At 38.4% G+C, this 18,919-nt stretch overlaps 1 protein-coding gene across 1 annotated transcript in view; it reads left to right on the forward strand.

Annotated features, from left to right (window-relative positions):
• The window catches only part of LOC140227945 (uncharacterized), a 30,657-nt gene extending 21,259 nt beyond the window's left edge, over nucleotides 1-9,398 (forward strand). The window contains exons 5-15 of the mRNA XM_072308329.1: nucleotides 1-105; nucleotides 800-971; nucleotides 1,659-1,730; nucleotides 2,120-2,191; nucleotides 3,164-3,235; nucleotides 4,034-4,105; nucleotides 5,793-5,867; nucleotides 6,599-6,673; nucleotides 7,105-7,176; nucleotides 7,762-7,839; nucleotides 8,348-9,398. The exon at nucleotides 1-105 is cut by the window's left edge and continues 8 nt beyond it. Of these exons, the coding sequence (XP_072164430.1) occupies nucleotides 1-105; nucleotides 800-971; nucleotides 1,659-1,730; nucleotides 2,120-2,191; nucleotides 3,164-3,235; nucleotides 4,034-4,105; nucleotides 5,793-5,867; nucleotides 6,599-6,673; nucleotides 7,105-7,176; nucleotides 7,762-7,839; nucleotides 8,348-9,398 (1,916 nt within the window). The remainder of the gene's footprint in view (nucleotides 106-799; nucleotides 972-1,658; nucleotides 1,731-2,119; nucleotides 2,192-3,163; nucleotides 3,236-4,033; nucleotides 4,106-5,792; nucleotides 5,868-6,598; nucleotides 6,674-7,104; nucleotides 7,177-7,761; nucleotides 7,840-8,347) is intronic.
• Nucleotides 9,399-18,919: the final 9,521 nt, after the last annotated feature.

The following is an 18,919-nucleotide window of genomic DNA, read 5'->3' on the forward strand; positions in this document are numbered from 1 at the left end:
GTCCTGACTACTTCCACTGCCGGAGTGGAGATATCTGCATACGGCGGGAGTTCCGGTGTGACGGGTGGTTTGATTGCCCCCACCGAGATGACGAAGAAAACTGCGGTAAGCGAAGCTAGGCTGTCTGGGGTAGATATGAAAACACAATTAAATCGGACAAATGAAACCAGTTTAAAAAGTCGGTTAGGCCTATCTGTATCACATGATAAGGGCCTACATGTATAAGTTGTTTAATTGTAAACAGATGAATCTGGGTATATTATGATGTTAATATATTTTTTCGAATGATCTGCGTTTACAAGCTCTTCTTTTTACTAGACTACTCTTTTCCGTCGCTACGTTTTTTTTTTTACCCTTGAACACTGTGCATTGTTTCTATTCCTTTGTTCATATATTTTGTATGAAACTTTACGATATGTATTTCTTACAATTTAACACTATGATTTATTAAATGTATACTTTGTATTTGTACTTATATTATCTTTGTTGGATGCATGAAAATATAGTGCAAATGAACTGAATTAAGTTGAATTGAGTAGAAATGAACTGAATTGAATTGAACTGAATATATTTGAATGGAACAGAATTGAATATCTAATTCTATTTCATTAATATTCAGTGTTACTTATTGTGAAATGCAGACATAAAGCATCTATCACAAAAGTTCTACACCACGAATACACAGAGAATATAGAGGAATATAGTCACCTTGAATCGGACTTGAATCGTGTCTTGCACAAAAAACAATAAATAGAAATAAAAGATCCTTCTTCATTGTTGCTTGTGATTGCTTTCAAAGGCATTGCACAGTGCCCCGACAGGTGTAAATGCGGGGAAAAGACTTACTACGACGGTCATGGTATCCAAGCCCCGCCCTGCGCCTTGGAGAACTTTGTGCCCTTCTGGATCAACTGTTCGGACACGTGGAGCGGCGACCACGCCCGCAATAGCTCCTCCAAGGCGACAATAGTGTAAGCACAATGCCTTAAACAGGGTGCAGAATAAGGAGCGCAGGTGGCGATGGGTTGGTAGCTAACAGACCTTTCTCAGCCACTTTGCCACCGTAACACTCTTCTACCAACATATTTAGAAGAACGGATTTTGATCCGTCGAAGTCACAGCAAACTCCCTTTGTTATCAAAGAACCCCTTAGCGAAGTTTGAGCAATTAATATATAGTCAAAAAATTCACGATCAGAGTTAGAGACTTCTCCTGCTGAAAAGGCTGAAGATAAATGAAATTGAACTGAATTGAAATGAACTGAACTAAAAATACAAATATAGCGGAACTTCTATAATAGGGATATATCTGGTCAGGTATGTTACAGCTGTGACTTTTTTTTTTCCATGAAGATATGGGCTACATACAATAGTAACTGTAAATAGTAACTGAATGGCTGTATTCATTTCTTCTGGCATCGTAACTGCAATTATACATTGCCTTTACCATTCGCCGCCGAGCCGTCTATGAATGGGCCCATTGTCTTACAGGAAACCAGGAACCAAATGACATTTGTTACTAGAAGAGATAGCTAAATGATGTCGTTATGTCAATAACAACGTAGGCCTACATGCAAGCACACTTTTTCATAAATCTACGTAATACGTATGATTGTCTACCTGACCACACAAAGGACAATTTCTATGTTCCATTCTTAGGTATTTGAGCCATACTCCACTCTTCGAGCTACAAGCAGGTGATTTTCTTGGCCTCGGAAACTTACATTCACTGTAAGTTTCATGTGATTCACCTACCAATACGGTATATTCAATGTATATTTTAATGTGTGTTTTCATATTGCTTATGATTATACATTCAATCAATATAATTATGTTGGGTTACATGGTTAAAATACAGTCACTTTGGCTTCAAACTAGGATTTCTTACATGTGGAAAACATATTGATGAAGGGAGGGGTTATGTCTCATTTAGTGTACGTATTAATCACACACTTATTAATCTAGACTGAAGCGTTACTGATGTGTGTAAGTCTGTCGGAAGAAAGAACTAGCCAAACAGACAAACACATATACAAAAGTATGTCGTACTTCTCTTGTTAAATTGATTAACTTGGACATTTTTCTTTCTGTTCTTTTTTTTAAATCTCATTTTATTTCAGATATCTCACCAGCTGTCAGCTCAGACGTTTAACTCCCGGGTTGTTTCACGGATTACACCGAGTGTATAGACTGTATGAATCTCATTTGCATTGCTGCTAAAATTTTAACGAAAAAAAAAAAAATCTACATTATTTTACGAGTCATATAATATTTACGGGAATTGATATATACTATGTGTACATACCTGTAAACGTAAAAACATGTTATGTGCATTATTTGTATGAGCATCTTAAAATTTAAACAAATCTTAGATTTATAAAAGCAAATATAGGAAATGAAGGCGAGTTTATTTTAGCTGTCTATGAAAATGTATTGGACATTTCATATACCTATATGATGAAAAACGAAGGATGAAAATCAATATGTTGGAGTATGTGACATGTTAATCGTCTCCAGTATACGTGCGCGTATAAGATTCTTCTATCTCACTATTGTTACATATAAAAAGGCCGCCGAGGGTCTTTCGTGCGTATGTGTGTGTGATTGTGTGTGGTTGAATAGGTGAGGTACACTCCCCCCCCCCCCCCACTTCCACGACCGCTGCGTTGACATCGCTTCTAACATACAGTTGTTACAATTTTGATTTTCATTTGTGACTCACCAGTTGATATTCCTTTCGAAAAGGAAAAAAGATTTCAGTTTGTATTAAAATATTGATTCATTCATTTTTTCCCTTCAAACACACCACTCACAAATTTACAACATTCATGTTTACAAGACTACATTAAGAAATAAAATAATCTATAACTGAAAACTGGAATAATAATAAAAATGGTCTTATTTGCCCGGGGTAGCCTCTTCTAATTTTTACCCCCTTTGCGTGGTATCCATTTTCGCACCTGGGTCGGGAGGGACATCTTTGGTTAAGACATCGAACTTGGAAACTCCGTTTGAAACTCATATCAACTATACCACTGGATGTGCTTCTATCATTGAACGATATATAGAATTGTGCTTTTAAACTATCGATTAGAATCCTTGTCTACCAGAATGAAACATGTCATTGTATTTAACCCAATAAACTTTCATCTTTTACTTTTCAGAGAAATCATTAATAACAGTTTGACCTACCTGGAGAACGGCACCTTCGAAGGCCTCATCAACGTCCGAGTATTGTAAGTCAAGACTATCAATCCCATTTTATGACGTCACAATACTTCAGACATTGTTATGAGGTGCCAATTCATATATGCCATGATGAAGTCTTCTGGTGGTGCCGTGATTTTGACAATTTATTAAGAAAATATAATATAAGAAAACATTTCAGCTGTGCAGGTCATTTTGTGTAGCAATTTCCTGTAATGGAACGAAAATGTAATATTGTTGCTAGTTTCAGAAGGTTCCATTTACACCCAAGGTTTCTCGATAAATAATTTTATAAATCAATGTTATAATTCCAGAGTTTCTATTCTAAACCATCCAATCTCGGACGCGCAAACAATATTTTGCTTTGAAAATTCGCCGAAAACCCGCATAACCCATCCCCCCCCCCCCAAAAAAAAGAGAGACCAATCATTGTTATTTTAATTCCCAATGTCTTCAAAGTCATGAACAAGCCATCACTTCACATTTGGTAAAGAGTACATTAGTACATTATCACCATGAGAGTTAATTGTTGCATCTTTATCGATCAAACACAACACACTGTCTATTGGGTTAAATTACATACCCTATAAAAGGAGCCGGTTAAAAGATTGCATGAAAATCGCTTTTCATGAAGTGAAGAAGGAAAAATTATTTCTCAGATTTGTTTGTACGCAAGGTTAAAAGGCATGCATGCATGGAACATAATTCTATCACTAATTTTGAGTGAATTGCAAGTGTTAACATAGTTGCGGAGGTACTGTGAATACTGAAGTATTGTTGTTATCCTGTTTACCTGGCCTGCTATTCAATTTCCCACTAATTCTCAGATATTTGGAATTCAACATGATTCAACGACTAGATGAAGGATGCTTCCGTGGAATGCATAACGTCTTTCTGATGTAAGTGAAGGCTACATTTTTGTTCTTTTACGTCGCGAAACAAAGATTATTTTCCCCACATATCAAAGAGGAACCTCGAGCGTTTATGTAAATGCATAAAAGTTAATTACGTAACATTAATAGACTCTTACTGCTTACTGGTCAATATTGCGCACATTGTCGTGTGCAAGTTTGTTACATTATTTTTTTTTTTTTTTTTTTTTAATTCAAGTTCCATATTCCACATTCCATATTCAGGCTTCATATTCCATTTGATTTCAGAGTAAAATATGTATAACACAACATTCAATTTTAGACATAATTTCACAAATGTATAAGGACATGTAATAAAATGATGTGTAAATATGAGGAACCTACTAAAAAGCAATGCTTGTAGGATGTAGGTTCCAAAGAAACAATATAAGCGTTTAGTACAACATGCTAAATTACGAAAGATGACGAAACACAAGCGAAAATCGGTATGTCGAGATGATAATAAACTCTACACAATGTACAATTTTGAGTGGATTAGTGATTTCATTACGAAAGAAGAGCAGAATTCAATATTGAACAACATGGTTTAAAGGTGTCATCATTAGATATAACGTTTTTCTTCCTGGATAAGTACAATTGCAATGTATGAAACCATTCCATCACAAACTATCCTTGTTTGCATATTTTTGTTTCTTATGAAGTATCCAAGGTGTCCAAAATATCAATTCTGCCTGTGTTCACTGTGTTAATGGTATTTGCAATCCCTCTGGGTAGCACAATCCAACATATCGAATAAATGCCATAAGACTCATTTGTCTAAATTGACTGTCATATTTGCTTCAATATAGAAAGTATGGAGTATAAGCAAGGGCGATTAGGCTGAAAATAATCATCAGTGCAGCGACTATTTTCTGCTGTCATGGCGCATCGCAGTTTTGCCCATCGGTTGAATTGATGTGGTAACGTGTAAGATACTATAGCTGGCAAATGTGTATTAAAGATGTAGGGCCTTCTTGTACTGACTTGTACTTAAGTCCTATACACGTGTCATGCCCTATAAAATACTTTACGAGAATATTGCGACTGTATAGTAAATTACAGGGATGGTATAGTATTGGTGGAGATGAGGATTTGGCTTTTAACTTTTTGCGAGATACCAGGAAACCATTTATGAAATAGTACAGAGTGTATATTTCAAGTTGAAATTGATTTCTGAGACACCGATAACAAGTAAAACTAAGCAATCCTAGTAAGGTGGGTCCCACCTTTTATCAATTTTCAATATCTCAGCCATTTCAAAAACAATTTTCATCAAATAAACGTTGAACCTCTCTTTGAATTACATGCTCTTTCATAATTTTGTAGGAGGTTTCTCATCTCACAAAAAAAAAAAAAAATGTTAGAAACCTGAAGTAAGGTCTCAATCAAAACTATACTATCCCTTTAATATGCAACAGTTTGCTTATCACGACGATAGCCAAGTGATTACTTTCATTGCGGCGATAATGATGAAGCAATTTTTAAAGAGTTTCTCTCGAAATACCTTTTGTTTTACTGAGCCTTTCACAGTGTCATATAATGGTGCATCGCGAAATGTTTAATTCATATATAGGAATGAGTGTATTCTTCCTTTTTGTCTACTACGTGTGTCAAATAGATATTTCTGAAATGTCTTTTCTTCCTATACACTTTTATAATCAATTTGAATCCTCAGTGATTTTGAGAACAGCTCCCTAAGTGATATATGGCCCGGTGCTTTCCGAGACGTTGGAGGATCACTCTCCAGACTGTAAGTTAAAAAGACATCTTTGATCTACTCGACTGATTGAGCACAGGGGCGGATCCAGGAATTCCATAAAGGAAAGGCGCCTTTAAACAAAATTATAGGAGGTGCACTCGCCCCCCCCCCCCACTTTTCCCTTTTATTTCTTTTGTTTAAAAAATATAAAGAGGGGGCGCGCGCCCGGTGCGCCCCCCTTTGGATCCGCCACTGGAGAAGATGCACGCTAATTTGGCAGATTCGCAATGCCGAACGTATTTTGCATAAGCAGGTCATGAAATTTATTCCTTGGTGATGTACCTTACAGTGGGGTCGTTTTGCTTACTCATATCTTTGTATGATTTTGATATCACAGGTCATCCATATAAAATGTTAATATTAAATATTCAGAGATTAAGGGAACGATAATCAGTGTGATTATAATCATTTTTCACGATCTCATAATATCACGTTATAATTCTCCTTACTGCTTATTACAAAGTTCACACAGAATTATTCCTAGCTGTTGGTTAATCACCGTTTCCTAGAAATCTTATGGTTGGCACTTAGTTTGTGTTTTCTATTACTCTTGAGATTTAATTCAAACAATACTGCGTTTACTTTTTTTTTTTTGCTTTTTAACACTGTTTTTGTACTGACATTTCATAGATGTAACTTTAGATAACTTTGTCAACCATGGACTGCATGTTATTAATACACCATAAAATCTTCATTTCCCTTCTCTTTCGTTGATAATTTAGTGTTCTGGACAGCAATAACCTGACAAGCATCAACCAGGGAATGTTTTACGGACTTGAAAACTCTCTTCAAGTTGTGTGAGTAGCATACCTTGCCTTACAATTTGCCTTAAGCACAAGATATTTGTCTTAATGACTGCCAGCATAATTATCCAGCCATCCTTATCGATTGTTTCGTTTGTTTCACATTGTTTTTGTATATGTGTATTCTTATTTACACATAAACCACTGAATCAAGTCAAGTGAAAACTTAAATTAATTCGTTATCGTTGTTTGTTTTTTACGGCACGCCGAAAGAGTGAAGTCTATAGTTCACTTTCAGGCGGGATGTGACTGTAACAATATTTACCATGAAATAGTAATAGAAATCACTTGCACTTTATAGCAATTAAACATCCCGAAACAGAAAGACACAAAATTGTAATCTATGTTACAGCCAGTACCTATAGTTACCGATGAAGATGGCCGCTCACCCTCAAAATGACATGTGGCATGTTCCCCCATAACAGGAATTTCCAGGACAATCCAATCGGCTCCATCGAACCGCATTCATTCTCGCACCTCATGGCACTGGACGATTTGTGAGTATTAAAAGATGTTGCAGTGCGAAATAGTAAAAAAAAGATGACAACAATTATTATGGTCTTAATTACCAAGGGCATATAGACTCTTCAGTGTTTACACTGCTCTCCCAATGTACCCTGCCACTATTAGTACCCCAGCATATAATTGCAGTACCTATTCTTACACGCCATGATCAAAGGGAAAATTGTCAATTAAATCATCTTATCCAAGCACATAAGCACGTGGAACTTGAACTCGGGGCTTCCGTTTGTAAGTCAAAGGTCTTGACCGTTATGTGACATAGTCCAAAATCACAGATGTCATCATCTTCATCTCCATCAGACTAGCTTTTGTACCTAGATCTTAGATGGAAAGAGATTATTTCTCAGTTAAGGTTAGGAAAGTGAACATAAATAATTTTCTCCTTTTTTGTCAGTGCGTAAAGCTGGCATATCCTTTCTTCAAATTATAAATAGTACTTCTTTTGAGAATTAAAGCTGTATGGGCATGGATCTTTTTTTAATTCTTGAAATAATAATGTTGTGCAATTTAAGGCTCCAGCTTAACGTCGAAATTTCGGGGTTTTTTTTCCTTATCCACAGGCACTTAAGGTCATCACTTCGATCATATATCAAAATCTATCCAGAGATGTTCGAGTCTGGCCCAAACTTCCAAGCTCTGTAAGTTTGTTCTGTCATTGCTCAGAGATTGTTTATTGTCGAATCAGTAGCACTAGGCCGGGACTCAACGTGTAGTAGCAATTTGTGTTGAAATTGCATGGTTATTATCTCTCCTTCCTTCCATGTATTGATATAAACAAATGATAACATTTGATTATAAAAAAAAATACGTGAACATATCAAACGCATTACACACAACGTATCATCGTCTTCGCTTGCTGCGGATTGTGAACACACGAATGACCACCGCTCCAAATCTCTATCACTGCTGTGTTGATACAAAGAATGAATCATAGATAAGTAAGGAATAAACATGACTAATCATATAAAACACATTACATAAAATACCGTGCTGCCTTGTACGCTCCACAAGCTATCCTGGCCAGAAACATGCATAAGGAGGTATAGACTGATCCACACCTGATGAAAATTGACTGACGGTTATCTGTAGAAGATGTTTCGTTTCGACTACCATTAAATTCTAGAATATGCTGGTTACCACCTGCAGGTTCGTCTACGACCCCAGGATGTGCTGCATCGCCCCGGACGTCGTCAACTGTGTGACGGTGGAGCCGGCCCATCCTCTCTTCACCTGCCGGAGGACGTTTCTGCAAAACGTGACCATCAAAATTTTCATATGGATCCTCAGCATAAGTGCCCTCATTGGTAACGCGTGTGTCATCATCATGCGAATGAAGAGCAAGCCGTCGACCACCGTGGCTGTGGTACAGTCCATCCTCATCAGCAACCTTGCCGTGTCCGATTTCCTCATGGGAGTCTACATGTTAATCCTTGCCATCATGGACGTGGTGATCGGAGAGACGTACTTCTGGGAAGGACGTGCGGACGAGTGGCGGGCCAGCGTCACCTGCCAGATCGCTGGGTTCATCTCGTTCCTTAGCAGCGAGGCTTCCGTATTCCTCGTCACTCTTATCAGCATCGATCGCTTCATCTGCATTGTGTTTCCCTTCAGCGAACGTCGCCTTGGTATTGGTCTGGCTCGCGTCGTCGTCGCCATCATCTGGTTAGCGTCCATCCTCCTCGGCATGGTCTCCGTCCTGGTCTACTACCTCAACCCCGACGCCTACAGCCTCAGTGACGTCTGCGTCGGCCTGCCGCTCATTCGCAAACACACCGACTTTAACGCGAAACTGGACGACCACACGCTCTCCCAGTACAACCACATACTCTTCAGGACCGTCGCCTCCTCCTCCTCCGCCACCTGGCAGTTCTCCATCGTCGTATTTCTTGGCATCAACTTCATCAGCTTCATCATCATCCTCATCTGCTACGTCGCCATCTTCATCAAGGCGCGATTCGCGCGAGCCGAGGCCGGCCGCCGGGCGGACGACGACATCAAGATGGCACTGAAGATGTCGCTCATCGTTGGGACGGACTTCTTCTGCTGGATGCCTATCATCATTCTAGGGATCCTGGTCCAAGCGGACTTCATCACGCTGACCTCGGACATCTACGCCTGGCTGGTGGTGTTTGTCCTCCCAATCAACTCATCCCTCAACCCGTACCTCTACACCATATTCTACAAAATCACAGGTTAACGTCTTAAAAACCTATTGTGACGTGCTCGACGTGCTGCCCATTCATTCGTCCAAACATATTTCCTCTTTTACCTAAATGTATTTCATCAAATAATTGCGTGACTTATCTATTTCAAACATAAAGTATACCTTTTTTGGAAGGTTTTGTAGCGGTTTGGACAATATTGTGCCTTCACTCGTTAGTAAGGAAACTAGATAATGAAGTGTTACCAAAATGTGTGAGTTCATCGTTGCTTTATGCAAAGCTTTGATAGGCAAAGTGCTTGGAACATTGTATCCACATTGATTGCAGTCACAATGAAAATCGCCATATTTTAAAGAACAAAACAATTAATTTGAAATAATCCTTTTTGTAAACCACCAGTATACCATTTTTCATCTCTTTCTAAGAAAAAGAGGCCTTTACTGTGATGTAGTTACTCTCTCCCTAAATATCCTTCCAAGAATAATTATATTGCGAAAGCCTGCATGCCCTTTGCCAACCTGTAAGTTAGTTTTTTGCGAAGAAAGTTAGTCCTGCAGTGACATTTTTCTCAACTAATATGCATATTTGTCCCCCTGAAAAAAAAAAATGAAAGTGGTATGTGAAAGGGGTGTGAACAGGGTAAAGGAAGTGATTGATTCTTGCCTGCAGTTTACGTATCATTGCCTAAGTATACCCGTCCGTAAAAGCACATAGCTTTACTATTAGTACATATGCATAATGTGCACATGTATTGTCTCAATCCTCTAGAAACACACACACACACACACACACACACACACACACACACACACACACACGAGACACTTTGCCATGGCCTATCATCATTCGTATCAACTCCGCTGAGGAGGTTATGTTCTTGCCGGCGTTTGTTATTTGTTTGTTTGTTTGTCTATTTTACAAAATAATTCAAACAGTAAGGGACGGATTTGGATGAAATTTTCAGGAAAAGTTGATAATGACACAAGGAACAGATGATTTAAATATGGTAGTGATCCAGATCAGCGTCTGGATCCAGGATTGTTACTATTTTTGGAGGATTCGTTATCATTGGGAAATATGGCCATTTTAAGCATAATTTGTATATTACAGCACAATTCAGATTACTTGGCATCACCTTCACTCTTTTGTACACTGTATCATGATGATGACCATTAATTATATTTTATTACGCAGTGGGAACGTACGACTGCGATATACTAGTAGTGTGGAAATCACAATAAGGGTGAAAATGAAGTGCTCGGAGGAAGTTTGCGCTCTCCAAGTGCTTTTCTGTACGATTGTAATGTATTCACTACAGACATGATAGAGGCACTGTGATATGATAGTTAAAGCCTCTGCAAGATATGAAGCGAGATATTCTGGGGACCGCTGCTAACCATAGTGCACATCATTGAGCATGATGTCCCTTACGACGCAGATCGAAGAATAATAGGCCTACCTGATAATGTTTTGGTAATGGTCGTGACAAAGCTTTGCAGATGAGCAGAGCTAGGGGCTGAACTGCGTACACGCAACCTGATGATATCTCCAGTAAAAAAAAAAAAACATCAACAACAACAACAACAACCAAACAATGTAAAACAAAGTACGCACTGTTTGCTCACTACTTTGGCATAGCACTGCAATGTCATCTACGCAATTTGATTCGTTGTTGTATCTGTTATAGTTCTAAAATTTGTGTTAGGCGCAATGAACCAGTTTCGTCATAATATTATATAACCGTATATAATAAATCACTTTTTTCCAACATGTGAAACAAACATAATGATGCATTTGAATTGTGCCTTAGGCCCCATTCACTGACCATCGGAGGCTCTTCTAATCCCAAAAATGTACAAATTTTGGCCTAACGACGAGTTCCAATGAAATCTGACCCGACAAGCTCCATAGACTCGCACCAAGACTCACCGAGGGTGATACCAATGCCAGAAGATCCCCAGAACCAAGACTCGGGTTAAGCTGTCCGATGACAGTTTAATCAACCTACACTCAACAGTTATCGGACACCTGCTGGACACTCCCGTTGGCCACACAGCACAGATCTGACACATATCCAACTAACTTGACATTCATCGGACTGACTCAACACTTATCCGACACTGCCTCGACTTGCGACTGCTAGTTGCGTCCGATGGCGAACTAAGCTCTGAGCTTAGTTCCTTCATCGGACCATCTCGCTTCGTCGGAACACGCCCGACATGTCTGACACTGACCTGATAGTCGACCAACACAAGTTGGATTCATCAGACTGTGATTAGAGGCTTACTTCGTCTGAAGCAACAAATTTTGCTTCAGGCGAGTGACCGGTGAGAACAAATTTCTGTGGACCTGGGTTATTACAACATCTTCTCTGCGGACCATCATCACATGTATGGTCTTTGTCCAATTTTTGTTACAATACTTTTGAGCTGCTGTCAAAACACGGTAAAAATACTGGCATTTTCACACTATCATTGAACCTTTGACACAATGGCCCAATTTTTTTCTTATAGAATTACTGTGCAGTTGATGATATGTATGTATTATGGTGTTATTTCAGCATCAGCAATTTTTCAGATTTTCACCTGACCTTTGATCATTAACCTTTGACCCCATGACTCAAGAATTCTCAAGGGTATCATTGTCACGCAGTACAGGCATGTATACAAAGTTTATGAAGATAACATAAGAGCAATGTCTAAGATATGGAAAAAATGACATTTTATCCTTTTCACTTGACCTTTGACCCACAGCCCAAAACTCTCCCCAGGGGTTCTTTGTATATCATGGTATTTCATGTAATCACTAAGTTTCATGAAAACACCTTCAGGCATTGCAGAGATTCGGGGGAAATAGTTAAATTTTAAGAATTTGACCTTGACCTTTGACCTTGAATGTATGCATTCAAAGGTTGTTAGGCAAAATTTCGTCCACTCCTACATACATAGGGTTTACGCCAAGTTTCATGTGGATACCTCAAATGGTTCTTAAATTACACTGTCCATAAAATCAATGACAGATTGAAGGACGGACCGACGGACCAACGAACAGACAACCCGACAACATTATAAAATGGCTCTGGCGACGCTTGGTGGAGGAGGCATAAGAAACCAGAAATCTCAAATTCACAAGAAAAGACGAGGTGATTACGATGAAAATGAAACAAGTAAATGAAGTTCGTTTTGTAAAAAGAAAGCAAAACAAAGAAAGAATAATTTTACAATTCATGTGATTGTACAATGATCAATTTTCATTTGGTATATATGCACTACATGCACTCACTGTTATTATAATGTGATATTGCCGAAGAGGACCGCGACACGAACATATTGGTGTTTAAATGTAAAGACACTGGCCTGTTTATGTTACAATTACACCATGTGCTCTAGTGCATTGACGGTCATTGTTTCCAAAATGAGACACTGAATCTAACACCATTGAGTATCTCTGTGATTTGAGAAGCTTGTGAGTGATTACCATGCCACCGAGTCGGACGAGACGAGAACTCCTCATCATCTCGCACCTCGAGAAGTCGAGAAGACGACATCTCATGTCTCGCCTTCTCGTTTACTTGGACCCGAGCAGTCGGAAAGACGAGATTTCCAGATCTCATCTTTCTCCGACCCTAAAAAAAAAAAAAAAAAAAAAGAAGAGTTGAGAACACACGGAATCATCTCGTCGTCCTCTCGGTGGTAAATTGTACTTTAAAGATTAACGGATACTGCGTATCTCCCTACAAAAAGTGTTGCACTGAACTTGGTGATGATTGAAGATTCCGTTCATGGCCATTCCCCACATCACGAAGCCAGTACGGTATGAACTGTTGATAACATTCGTGTAAATATGTTAAAACTGGTTCTAAAAGGAGTAATCCCTTTCTATCCATGACAAATGACATAACTGTATAACATACTGATGAAAGGGATGTGCTGGGAGAGCGTTGTGACTCACTTGACATGCACACTGTATGTTATGAGGAGTTACAAAGACAAACGTGCACAAGTTGAACACATTGCGAATGATGATAGCTCTTCGAGTAAAGTCAAACTTTACTAAACTGCATCCTTCCAAAGGAAAAAAAAAATCATCTAGAGTTTGGTCTCACAAAACTCTTGCATGTTGTTGTTTATCACAGATGGCTCAAGGCACTATTTGAGTGTATGTCCATAATTATCTCCTATGCTTGTAAAATCACGTGGTCAACAGAGCTTTGTCGATGATAATGTGCAACATCACCTTGAACATTGTATTCTGTCATTCCTGTCACAGTAATGCACTGACAAATTAAATCATAACACTGTTCACATTTTGACACTGCTTCAGTATATCCTCATTTTGCAATGAGATTGAATGTTTGTAATATATGTATATATTTATCATTATTATATTATATGTTATATTATATGTATATATTTATCATTATTATATTATATGTTATATTATATGTATATATTTATCATTATTATATTATATGTTATATTATATGTATATATTTATCATTATATATATATATTATACAGATATTGACTTACCAGAGGTGGAATATAACATCTGAGATCCTCGCGGGAAGTTATATTTTTGTCGAGGATTATTATATTTTTCCGAAGCGCGTAGCGCTGAGGAAAAATATAGTATTCCGAGACAAAAATATAACTTCCCAAGGGAAATTAAATGTTATATTCCTACCGAAGGAAAAAGTCAATATCTGTTATATTATATGACCTACAGTACAAGAAATAAACTGCTGTATAGGCCCTAAAGCAAAACGACTAGGTCTAGAAACACTACTCCTTTTCGCAGTCATATTCATGAACGCGCGTACCGCATGACAACAGTGCGCTAGTGCCAGTGGTATTCAATCGAGCCACAAGTAACCTTTTGATACGTAGATCTAACTCCGATGGCTTTCAACGATCACGTAGGCCTAACGGGAATTCGTTCTTCCGTGGAGTACGACCATTGTACGTGGAGTACGACCAACAGTCGTTAATCAATCGTACGTAGGGCCTAGTTTCGTAGCGGTAGAGCCAGATTTTGTAATGAGAGATGTAAAAATTGTAGAAGACTAGACCAAATGCCGCTTTTGGTCTGGGTAAAGCAAGCTTGTTGACATAACATTTGTTTGTGGTGATGTATGAGAATGTGAACTTTCTGATAATGTATTGTAGGGCCTAATCTCTTCTGCCTGCGGTCACTGGTACAAGAGCTTTTTAGACTACGGACCTGGCCCTGGTCCAGGTCCTGCGCTAGTACAAGTAGCATAAAAACTTACTCAGTTCAGGCTCTGGAGTCTTGAGTCTGGTAATGTAATGGGAAATCCTTTGGCTTTCCTGTCACGACTGTCTAACATTGATTGGAGTAGGAGGCTCTGGTATAGCTATCAGGACAACAATTCTTTCTCTCTCACAAGCGAAGGGCAGCTGCTCATCAAAGCTGCCATGCCAGTTTGACGAAAACAAATCAGTTGCAATTTCGTAATTCGCGCTTGCAGTGTACTAGCGTGTGTCAGTGTGATGCTCATTTGATACCGCTAGCGCATTCTGTAAACGTAAGTGGTATGGTGCGTGTGGTCGGTCGACCGGTACGGTCACGATTACATTCGTAAGTATGTGTGTGTGTGCAAAGCGTCTCTGTGTATGTTGCGCGCATCATAACAATTGATTTTTGATTACCTCACCCCTCCAGATATAACGCCATTTGTTTAACGTAGTCGCTGTTATATTCCATGATTGTACGTAATTTACGTCATGTTATGAAATATAACGCTTCTCATCCTTGTGAACATGGTCACGTGACAGCATTTTGACCAATCACACATTGGTATCTATATAGGTCATATAATATATATATATATATATATATATATATATATATATATATATACGTATATGTACACATGATATGCAGAAACATATGTAACTTGCTTGCTGCGATTTCAAATTATGCTTCACGGCATATGCAAAGCCATGCATGATGTACATCAGGGCCCCATTTCATAAAAGATGTTAGGATAGCAACTCTTGCTGGAATGGCAACTTCCAATAGCAACAGCCAATCAGGAAGCTGGATTCTTGTTCATGTTGTTACCATAACAATTGACATTCCAGCAAGAGTTGTTATCATATCGACTTTTTATGAAATGGGTCCCTGAACTACCACACATCGCCAAGTTCACAAACAGAATCTCAGTGATATAAAGAGAAAACTACAAAAATTACATATACAGTCAAACCTGTCAGTAGTGGCCACCCAAGGGAAACGAAAAAAGTGGCCGTTATAGACAGGTGGCCGCTATAGACAGGTTATCCAACTATACGTGTGCATTGCCTATACATGTACTGTACATGTACATGTATCATCGTTGTATACATCTATAAGTACTTAGTGTAGGACATACATTTACATGCGTATGTATGCACACGTGCGTTTCATGCATTCAGCAATGCCGGCGTTTATGAAATTGTTACACAGTAGCATGTTGTACAGTCGTGAAGAAAGCTTAACGCTAGTGCATTATCATGACTGAATAAGTAATGAATGCAGCGGCGGCGATCACTGAACTTTGCCCATGAATGACTGGCACGACCACAAACCAGAAAAACACGCTGAAGTACCGGGTCTGTGGCCGCTATAGACAGGTTAAAATCTAATGAGGGAAACAAAATTTGTGGCCGCTGGCCGCGTTAGACAGGTGGCCGCTATACACAGGGTCTTAAACAGGGCTTTTCTCTCGGGGGGATTTTTCAGTGGCCGCTACAGACAGGTGGCCGTTATAGACAGGTGGCCGCTAGGGCAGGTTTGACTGTATATATATATATATATATATATATATATATATATACATACATATATTAAGTTGTCCACATGTTGGTGTATAATAACATCAGAAATAAAATTGAAACCAAGTTCATGCTGTTATCACCAACAGTTTATTTCGGCACACAAATTTTCGAGCGATTCGCTCTTTCTCAAGTGTTCTTGATACTGAGAGATTGTTCTCGCAGTATCAAGAACACTGAAGAAAAAGCGAATCGCTCGAAAATTTGTGTGCCAACATAAACTGTTGGTGATTACAGCATGAACTTGGTTATATATATATATATATATATATATATATATATATATATATATATAATAACATCAAAATTAAACTGAAACCAAGTTCATATATATATATATATATATATATATATATATATACATATATATATCCTGTATTCATATAATCTGTAAGGAATAACTGTCCACATGTCAGGGCTTTTACTGTATTAAAAATTATCCAGTAACTAGGTATAAGTATATTTCAGCTCTTTATTGAAAACTGTACAAAATTGTAGAATGCAGTCATACGTGAATGAAAAACTGAATGATGCCACATATTCCATGACATTTGGGAAATCTCTGGATATTCTTAAAACCCTGAACTCCTGGTGTGATTTACTCCAAATATTCACTTCTTTTTCCTTCCCCTTTCTGTTCCTCCTGTCCCGTTTCTTTATTGTGATTTTTCTGTATAGTGCACTCCTGGTACATTGAACACAGTTAAAACAAAAATTTTACAACAACAAAGTAAAAATTCATGCTGCAAAAGTACTATCTATATATCCTTATATACTTTACTTGTTCAGCTTTTATGAAATTTTGAAATGATGAAAGAAAACTGCCACTCCTGATGACTTTGCTATAACAGGAGTAGCCTGTAACTTCAATTCATGTTATGTTTGTTTGTTAATATGTCACGGTCTGGCTGAAAACCTACTATTCACGTTTGACTGCAGGGATTTAACCATGAACACACAAATAAACAGACAAACAAACAAAACAAACCAAATGGCTCTACAAACCACATTAAATTGCCAGGGACTTGCCACTTCTGGACATAGTAAAGAGATGAGACTAGCAAACACGGCATAGTGTGTGTGTGTGTGTGTACATTCACATGTTGTCCACACACTGATATTTGACTTGGTTGTGCATGAACCTTCCCCCCCCCCCCCTTATGGAAGTGAAAGATATGAAATTGATATGTCTACATAGCACAATCGACTGATCCTTTATGTATGTAGTTTCCAACATTTTACCACCATCTCGTCTGTGAAAGATGATTTTCCACACAAAATAATTATATCTTAAGGTGCTCCTTTAGAAATGACAAAGAGAGAATATTTTCATATTTAGCCAGGAAACTCCAGAAAACTTACAATCACTCACAAGTAGATGGAGAAGAATTATCATATGAGCTGTACTGGAGAATGCACACACAAGAGCACTTTTTATAAAGATATTCATTTTTTCTTTTTACATGGGGTTATTTTCACATTGAGATGCCTCAATGTGCACGGAGGCACAAGATGTAGTTCATAAAAGTGTTAGAGAGGGATGAGGGCATCTGCACTAAGGGGACCTGGTCAACTTTCATGTGAAGAGTGAAAATGCGAGTGTTTTGCCATTTTCTTATGAAAACATCACAAGACATACACGTAGTCACAGCAACAGGTGTACAGCAACAGAATTACATACAAAAGAATTGGTTGGCAGACACACAAATCTGATTTCTCTTATGATTTGCTCTGCGCAAACTATCGCCACATTTTGCACGTGTGAGTAAAATCTTCCTCTCGTACCTTGCATCTAAAGGAGAGTTCATTAATGTATGCACAGTTTCTTTAATGGTACATGTCTTTATGATCAGATCTCCTAATCATTCAAGCTGAAGCTCACCTGTATTGGTATTTCACCTGAAATTGGTGTTAAACTTTTGATCTTAATGCATACTATTTACCTCCGGCATTTTCAGTTGCTACCGCTAAAGCCTTCATTAGCTGTCTGACCCATCTTTGCCTTGATAGTGATCACATGGCAGTTGATAAGCAGGTCATAGACTTTTGGACATTTGAAGCACCCCTCATCTTTGTTGAGAGATAAATAGTGTGGCGAGATCAAAAGTTTAACACTGATTTGGCATCTCTTGATCAGTTTAGTCAAATTCAGGAAAAAGCTAAGTAGCAAAAAAAGCTGCTGAAAACTGCTTATCCAATAGGGGTGAGCTAATGGAGTAAATGGAGTCAAAATGGGTCTGTGCTTTTGATCCTAGCAGAATCTTTGTCAGAGGCAAAAAAATATATATATATACCCGGTATTTTTTATTTTTTATTTTTAAAGAAAATCATTTTTGGAAAAGATTCTGCTAGGATCGAAAGCCTCTAGGCCCCTTTTGACTCCCCCAAAATGAGTAAATGGATAAATGATGCACCACGCGTTACCCCGGGGTACCATAGTACCCCGGATTACCGCGTTGTGTAGCGCCACCTCACGTCCATTCGAGAACAGTCAGAGAAAAAATGCATGCACTGTGTGCGTGTACATAGTCCTTCCCATGCCACTGCATGTTATACTATGCGTGCATGAAAGCTGCGATACCACTACCGTGTGCTTTAGTGTAGTGCAGTGCAGTGGCTAGCGCGCGCTAGCTCCAGCACTAAAATAATTTTCTTTTTTTGGCACCCAGGGTACAACCTTTTTAAAAAAATATATAATTCAACAAAATGGCTGATTT

The sequence above is a fragment of the Diadema setosum genome, chromosome 4, assembly GCF_964275005.1.
Source record: "Diadema setosum chromosome 4, eeDiaSeto1, whole genome shotgun sequence".
In the NCBI taxonomy this organism is placed as follows: Eukaryota; Metazoa; Echinodermata; class Echinoidea; order Diadematoida; family Diadematidae; genus Diadema; species Diadema setosum.